Source organism: Triticum aestivum, chromosome 7B (assembly GCF_018294505.1).
Source record: "Triticum aestivum cultivar Chinese Spring chromosome 7B, IWGSC CS RefSeq v2.1, whole genome shotgun sequence".
Classification (NCBI taxonomy): Eukaryota; Viridiplantae; Streptophyta; class Magnoliopsida; order Poales; family Poaceae; genus Triticum; species Triticum aestivum.
In genome coordinates, this window is record NC_057813.1 from 690,686,897 (window position 1) to 690,695,714 (window position 8,818).

Here is an 8,818-nt window from a genome sequence, read left to right on the forward strand (position 1 = left end):
TAGACAGGTTGACGCTGCACGTCGGCCAACAATGTCGGCCGTGTAACACACGAGGTAATAGACAGGTTGACGCTGCACGTCGGCCAACAATGTCGGCCGTGTAACACACAAGGTAATAGACAGGTTGACGCTGCACGTCGGCCAACAATATCGGCCGTGTAACACACGAGGTAATAGACAGGTTGACGCTGCACGTCGGCCAACAATGTCGGCCGTCGCCTTAGAAAAGAAGTTGGTCGTCACCTGCCTCGGCGGAGAAGGGTCTCGACGGGAAGCGGAACTGCAGCTTAGTTGAGGCCATGGCGAGTTAGGCGACGCAGGTCAAAGTTTAAAGAGACGATGGCGTATTTATTGATGAGTTCATCTTGTATTTCGGTCCGTGTCGGACTGGGCTCGATCGAATTTTTTAGGATGGGCCAAGCCATGTAGGACCGGCCATCTAATTCAAAGACCAGGATGGCTCAACTAAAAAAAAAAAGAGATCAGGATTGCTGAAAAGAAAATAAATCAAAGATCAGGAGAAAATGCATTACTGCTGTGTAAACACTTGCCCCCCTCAAAAAAAACTTAGCGCCTAGTAGTATGCCGTCATTTTTTCTTTCAGCATCATCATTTTATTTATTAGGGAGCACCTATTGGTCAGTTAGGTACCTGAAAATTTTGTGATCATCAATCCCTTTTTTCCCACAGTTAAGATCCAACGGCTCAAGATCATCCTCAACCTTCAACCTCGCGCCATCCACACAGCCCTCCCCTCACCGCCGTGTTGCCACCGCCCCCAACCATCCCTCTAAACCCCGGTGAAAATATTTTCCGACGACCTACGCCCCCGGTCCACACCCGTAAAATTTCAGACTCTCCTGGCTCAGCGTTGCCTTGGCCGACGCTCATCACACGGTTCCCGCCTTCGGCCTTGTCTAAAAAATGTGACTGATGGTTCCAAAAATTTCAGGTGCTTACAGCAAACCTGTATTTATTACTCCCTCTGTCCCATAATATAAGAGTGTTTTTTTACGCTGCAGGGAGTATCATCAAACCATATCAAGAAAATGGTATAGCTTATGTACCAGGCCAGACAAAGTAAGGAATTAACATACTGTAGGCAGAAATCAACTTTTAGAGAACACCAACAAAAGCAACAGATATGCTCCCAAAACCCCACGGCCATGTAGGTTACACGGCATTGGAAACATTGAGCCACATGAAAAATAATAGTTACCGTTTTCAAGCATAGATAAACCATAAACCACATTGGTTCAGACACATTCAACCAGGCCAATCCAAGCATGCGACGATTTATAGTGGTCGACGGCCAAGCCACGCTACCACATTACTACCCAATTACAGTCAGAACCATCCATATATGCTGCTCTTACATGCTCCATGGGAGCGGCACCTGCCATTCAAAGTGTCTGCTCCAGAGTCCATGGTTTACTTGTATATATATATATATATATATATATATATATATATATATATATATATATATATATACAAACAAACTAGAGCCACGGTGCCATTGCAAATTCAGCAACTCCATAGTCCATACTAACAATATAGAGTACTTAGCCTTATACTAATTCTGCAGATTAGGCCGGTTCCCCTGCTTTCGCCTTTGCATCAGCCCCCTACCTGTCACAACGAGAGAACCACGGTAAGTTAACATTTCCAACAGGGGAACTCCATAAGAGTTCTCGACAAGACGATCTTCAAAGTCCTGTCAATGTCATAAAGTTTCGCTTTCACCGTTTAATCTGTTTTATGATACATTTGTGTTCTTAACCAAGGAAGTGTAAATCCTAGAGTATCTTCATTTGATCAAAATCATGAGAGCAGTAACAACAGTATGAATTTACTGGCTACTAATAGAAGTTTGGCTACTAATAAATACCCACTTGAAAGATAGCAAAGGAAGACCGGATAACAGAACCATCACCTGTTAAGTGGCTTCACTTACGTCCCGTCTACTTGGCCGGGACCTGCACCATCTGCTGTCGACGTGCGAGATATTCCTCATAGTCCGAGTCACTCTCGGACTCAGAGATCCATCCGTAGCAGGGGGGCCTTTTGCGGCTAGTTCCTGTAACTAACAGATCTGGCGACGCAGCTCTGGGAGAAGGTGGGTCGACGAGCAGGGGTTCCGCTTCCTCTGTCTGCTCAACTGCTACCACAACCTCAGATGGTGGTACAACCATCGCAATGGGAATGAACTCTTCTGACGGTTCCTCCTTTATTGCTACTTCTTGCTGCTGCATCACCAACCAAGCCCCACGTAAGAATTGGACAGTATGCGTAAGCTTTGTTCCTGGAGTGAATAAGTAACCACAACTAACATTCTTAACAAGGTCTTGTTTTAGAGGTAAATCTATTTTTTCATATGTAACAGCAGTTTATGCACCATAAATGTTTCCTTATTGCAGAAGTACTGATGGCCAACATGTTGAAGTTGTATTACAAATCCAACTGAGAAAATACTACATGGTGCAATGCTAAAATGTACGATGCCAATTCATCAGTCAACTATGTTAGCTCAAAGGAATGATGGAAGATATCAACCAGACCACTTGTTTCATCTGGCACTGTTGTCATTTTTATGAATAAACCAGCTTTCAGGTGAAAAAACAAACACAGGAAAGTAAATGGAGAGGGAGCTTACCGGAGCCTCCTCCTCCACCTCCTCCTGCTGCGGCTCCTGCAAATATTTCATAAATAGTGAAAATAAAAACGTTTTACTTTGTACCAACTTCAATCTGTGCAAACGCAAACTAAGGCATGTTAAGACTAATATAACATGGGCATGCTTGATGTAAGGGAGAGTCTCAATCTTAGGATGGCCGTTCCCATCAAACTTACTCCTCATTTTCTATTCATATTTTAGTCATTTGAAATAGTATAATGCCGAGGCAACTCAGTTATATTATAGAAACAAGATGAGGAATTATAAACAGTGGAAATAACCTCGTAATGTTATCATTCATGAACTAGGACCAGCCTTTTTCTCAAACAAAATGCTTTAAAGCAAACAAGATGAGGAATTAGTACATATGACATGTATTATTGAGCAAGAAATATACTTTTTGGCGTGGGGATGACAGTTACCAATTAAAGAAACACAGCCTTTAATATATTGGTCTGTAGGTAACAGAGCGGTATAAATTGGTACTAATGGCGCACACAGCAATTAATATGGATAAACACAAGAGAGTATGTGGAGAGTGCCCTCACCAGATGAGCTTCCTCCCCCTCATCATCACCATCATCCTGGTTCTGCTGCTGCTGCTGCTCTTGCTGCAACTTCTCCTGCTCCTCCATCTCAAAGAGCGCTTCTTGCACTACGGAGTAACAACTGTCCTCCAGCAACGGCCACCCATCCTTCCCATACACATCCTAAACAGATGAGGTCGAATTAATCAGGACCATGGTTTTCAATTTCAATGAAATTTCGGAAATTTCATTAATTTCAGAAAGTACTGAAACATAGCATTTTTGTTAAATTATTTCAACGAGTTCGGCCTCCAAAGTCATTTCCCGCCAGGGCCACCTTTGGTGGCAAAAAATCGGGCCAAAGCCCAAAACTAGCTCCCCCATGGCCCGTGAATGGCTAACATGTCTCTCCCGTGCCCTCACATCTATATACCTAAATCGCCAATGGAAAATCCCTTTTCGTGCCGGCGGCGCCGACACTGGAGGCTCAGGCTCCAATTGCTACTTGATGTGAAATCTGACACTGTCAGAAATAGAATCCTTTTGATTCTTTGGCAGTCCTGGCACCTGAGAAACAATGTTATACATGGTGATGGAAAGGACACGGTCTTGAGTGCTGTGCATCTCTTAGTCAGGTACGAGGAGGACGTAAATGATTCGCTGTACAGTGATGCGACTGTGAAAGATAAATGCCGCTGGTCTCTGTATCCCCATAGCCCAGCAATCCGACAGCGCCTGCTAGCGATCATTGGTCTGCACAGCGAAAGGGATGTTAAACTAAACACAGATGCATCTTACATTTCCAAGACAGGGGAAAGCTGGATTGGTGCAGTTGCTAGAGACCACCGTGGTCAAGTCTTTGTTGCAGTGTGCCAGAAATTAAACAAATGCTCGTCTGTTGAAGAAGCAGAAGCGGAGGCAGCATTAATTGGTCCGAAGGAATTGGCAAACTGTATAGGGGGGTGGTCACTTTGGAAATCGACTGCGCTACTGTCGGCAAGGAACTGCATTGTAAAGGACAGAACCGAGCAAAGTGTTCCTCTCTGGTGGCAGACATTAATCAAGCCATTTCTACCTTCGCTACTCATGTCATGGTGGTTAGAAGAACATGCAATGCTCTTGCACATGAATTGGCAGCCATGGCGAGAAGTGCCAGAGACCAAATCATAGTAGCAACCGTCCCAGAACATCGATGTTAGCTGAATGTAATCACACCATTGAGTAACTATAACTTGTGGTCCTCAAAAAAAAAAGATTGTCATGTATTTACATCACCTATGATGAAACATCTAAGATGGTCTATGCAGAGATGTCTTGTGATTCTTTGGCACTTTTGTGTATTTACAGTACCTATGCCACTGATCTGGCTTGTGTCTTTTGTTGTTTTCTATGATCAATTGTTAATCTAGCATGTGGTTTATGCCGATGATGCATATTATTATGGAGCACAATGCGTATGTTGGTCATGCAAGACATTATATATTCTTTGTGATAAATGAACTTGCTGTCTTTTGTAAAATGTGAAATTCATGCAACGGCTCAATTGACTGATGTGCCACTATTGCGGTCTGAAGAGGCAGGGTGGAGGCTCAACCCGCATAAAGGAACATCTTGGTGGGTTGCGAGGATCAGTGGTTGCCTGCTATAATGTGCCCTCTGAGGTACAATCTGCAATGAGGAAGAATCGGCTGGTTTACAAACAGAGAAAGTCAAAGGTACAACCTCGCAAACTAAGATTGGAATTTGAGCTTCTAGAGGAAATGGGTGGAAGTCCAGTAATTGATCTTGATCTTGCTAGTGATGAAGAGGACCATGTAAGGTTGGAAAGGGAGAAATCACTCAGAGGTATTAAACTTCGACATGGAGTTGAGAGTATGGGTAGTACATTGGAGGTCGGGTCCAGGAGTGGCAGCGGCAACAGCAAGTCTAGTGTCTAGTCCTACAAGTCCTGCCACTGGAACAATAACTCAATATCTTCAGCATAAGAGCTCTCTTAGTCCTGCAGATGGTAGTACTAGGACTCCTAGTGGAAAGAAAACCAAGGGATGCCAGCCAAGGATTGACTTCTCAAATCAAAAGCTAAATGCAGCAAAACTTGGTCGAGCTTGGGCCAAATGGTTCCACGCTAATGATATTCCTGGACGGAAAATCAATTGTCCTTCATTTCGAGCAGCGTTGATGTTGAGTCAAGAGCTATATGCAGTAAAGCACTTATCTACAGCATATGAAGTTGATGGGATATATTTGGATGCCAACTATATGGAAACGAGGGCTTTTGTTGAGAACATGAAGCAAGATTGGGATCGTTTTGGTGTGACTATCATGAGCGACTCATGGACATGACCTACCGGCATGAGCATCATCAACTTCATGGTTTGTTGCAATGGGGCCATGTTCTTTCACAAGACCGTCAATGTAACTGGTCGAATCCAGAATTCACGTAATGAAAATGCTTCGTGTTGCAGTCATATTTATGCTCTACTCCTTGTCATGCAATATTTAACATCAGTGTTCATGCAGAATTCATATTCAAGGAAATTAAGAAGCTCGTTGCCGATGAAATTGGCCAGAAGGTGGTTGTCCAAATTGTCACGGACAATGGCTAGAACTACAAAAAGGCATGCAAAGATCTCGTCAAAGAGTACCCTATGATATATTGTAAGCCTTGTGCAGCTCATACAATCAACCTTATGTTAAAGGACGTTGGTAAATTTCATAAGGTTGCTCGAGTTATTAAAAGTGCGAAAAAGATTAGTAGCTTCTTCTACAATCACAACCAGCCGCATGCTAAGACGAGGGACAAGATTGGTGGAGAGTTGATCCGTCGTAATGCCACCCGCTTTGGAACTGTTTTATTTTCCTCCAAAGTATACATGATAAGAAAGACAAGTTTCGGCAATGATGGTGTCAGATGAGTGGGAAAACAGTGACTGGAAAACTGAGGAAGAATTTGACTATATAGAAGTATGTCTGACAAGTAGTGAATGGTGAAACGACCTCAAGAGGGTCCTAGATACAGTGCAGCCATATAATGCACTACAGTATGCTCATCAACAGAAGGATGTGACCGTTTCTGGTTTTAAAGCAAGGATGATGACCGCTTTCAGGAATCGACAGCTCAACTCGGCAAGGATACATGTGAATTTGAAAATTACATGAGTAATGTGGGCCCGAGGATCCAGCATATGTACGACGACACGTTGATGCTTGCAGGTACCCACTTTGTGCTGAAACTCTTAGTTGACAAATATGTAGCTCTTGTCCTTCATTTATCATGTGGCTCCTATTCCAATATGTACTTTTTTGCATTTGTAGCTGCTGTCCTTGATCCTGAATCACACTGTTCATTTGCATTTGACAAAGATCTAGCCCATATCGATAAACTCCTAGATGTAATAGCAAAGATGGTGGCTACACCACAGTCCGGAGCAAAGGCTATGGATGAACTTGTGTTTTATAATGCCAATAAAGGAAATTTCGGTGGAGTGATCGCACAGCTTGCAGCAAGCACATCTATCCCAGGTAAGTGAGCTACAAAATTTAAGGGAGTTGGAATGTAGTATCTTCTCTTTTGCTGACTTATGGTGTTTCTCTCTTGCAGCCACTTGGTGGTCTCAATATGGTGGAAATGTGCCCATGCTGCTGAAGTATGCAATGCGCATTTTGTGTCTCATTGTGTCTCATCGAGTGGTGTGAGCGCAATTGGAGTACCTTTGTGTTGATCCATAGCAAAGTGAGAAATATACAAAGTTACATTAAGCTGACAAAGCTGGTGTACACACGTTACAACTTGCAGCCCCACCTTCAGCAAAATGAGACTTATCGAGAAGATATGGAGGTTGATCCATGTGCTCTCATGATGAATCTTACTCAACATGATGAAACAAACCCAATCATGGATTGGATGAACAACTCCAGGAGTGAATCAGAACCACTTCTAGATGAGGGAGGTCGCCATCTCAGTTTATTCGTGATATAGTTCGTGATGTGCGCTTAAAGAGGAAGATGGTCAAGGTTTCAAGTCTTGCGAGGAGGAAAAGGGTGAAGAAAGCGAAGATGGCTGATCTGGATGAAAAGGGGGAGGCTTCAGAAAGTGACTTTGATGAGGAAGAAGACGAAGAAAGTGGTGATGAAGAAGATTTTGATGATGAAGAGGAGGAAATAGTTGAGATGTCTTCACCTGAAAGACGCATTCAAGGGGTTGAACCAGGAGAAGTGGCTGACTGAAGAAGCGAGGGAGACCCAGAAGTCAAAACGATCAGCTGGGAAGGACATAGATAGTATCTACTACTCCCTCCGTTCCTAAATAATTGTCTTTCTAGAGATTTCAACAAGTGACTACATACGAAGGAAAATGAGTGAATCTACACTCTAAAACATGTCTACATACATCCGTATGTTGTAATTCATTTGAGATGGCTAGAAAGACAATTATTTGGGAACGGAGGGAGTATTAGCAACGGTCAGTTCTTCTACTGAAGTTATGTGCTAAATTACAAAGCTTCAGTTTGCAACTTGATTGGTTTAAACCGGATTCTAGCTTTACTTCTATTTTACTAATGGCATCTGTGTAGTGTAGATGACTTGCTGAGCATGCTAAATACGCGGATATGTGCCTCTGCCACTGTTCTGTATTACTAATTCCACATGTACATAATTACTGGAAGGTGGCCTTGTTTTTCAGCGAACTAACCTACTGAAATCTGATGTAACCACAACAGCTGTCGCTACTTATCAAATAAAAAATTGGCATTTTCTGGAAAAATCCTCTCATGCATCCTTGGACCACTTTGCGCTTTTTGACGTCTCTAACTTTTGTGCAGACATTACTCGAGGTGTGAGAACAGCATTGCTGCGAGAAAACCAAGTCCAAGATGAACAGAACAGAACAGAGAGGTACTCATTTGCGCTAATCCACCAACTTGCCTAGCATTCTTGAGATTGGTGATGGGCGGGTTCCATAGATTTCCAGAAAAGAAGAACTTGTACACAATCGTATTTCAGGTAATCTTGCATATGTTAGCCTGCTAAGATGAAAAATGTGTGTTGACTTGTTTGTCAATTGAAGTTGAACCAGTACGAGATAATAGTGTGGCAGCATTCTTGACCAATTTTGAGGAAGGGGGATTGGGTCTGGGGAACCAAACGAGAATGCGGAGAGGGGATCTGGCCTGGGTGGGGATTTGGTGACATGCAGGGGATCAATCCAATCCAATCCCTGGGCGGTTTAGTTCCGTTATTAGGGGAACCAGACAAGGCTGAAATCATCGCAAGAATCGGCATCGACTCCCGAATCCGTTGACAAAATTAACCGCGGGAAAAAAGGCGCCGCCTCTGCTCTGCTCCGCGACATTCGCGCACGAGGGAATGCCGCCGGCCGTCGAACCCAAAAGACAGCCCTTCCTCGCGTTCGTCTCCGTTTCTCCCGGCGGCGAAGCGGATAAACGGGGGGAGGGGAGGGGGGGCGCGGACCTTGAGGAGCTTGTTGACGACGCGGCGGACGTCGGCTTTGCGGTACCCCATCTCGGCGAAGTGGTCGATCGCGGCGTCCATCCGCTTCTCCCCGGCCCGCGGCCGCCGCCGGGGCATTGCTGGACCCCGATTGGGGGGACGG

At 44.1% G+C, this 8,818-nt stretch overlaps 1 protein-coding gene across 2 annotated transcripts; it reads right to left on the minus strand.

Annotated features, from left to right (window-relative positions):
- Positions 1-1,202: 1,202 nt before the first annotated feature.
- LOC123161374 (altered inheritance of mitochondria protein 21) lies at positions 1,203-8,812 on the minus strand. 2 transcript variants are annotated; one of them, XM_044579213.1, is made up of 5 exons: positions 8,677-8,812; positions 3,226-3,387; positions 2,657-2,692; positions 1,937-2,246; positions 1,203-1,632 (listed from the first exon to the last, which is right to left on the minus strand). In XM_044579213.1, the coding sequence occupies exons 1-4, from the start codon at positions 8,791-8,793 to the stop codon at positions 1,965-1,967; spliced, it is 597 nt and encodes a 198-aa protein (XP_044435148.1). In that variant the 5' UTR covers positions 8,794-8,812; the 3' UTR covers positions 1,203-1,632; positions 1,937-1,964. The 2 variants fall into 2 exon arrangements, with proteins under 2 accessions (XP_044435148.1, XP_044435147.1); XM_044579212.1 differs by having other exon boundaries at positions 1,937-2,249.
- Between the last annotated feature and the right edge of the window lie 6 nt (positions 8,813-8,818).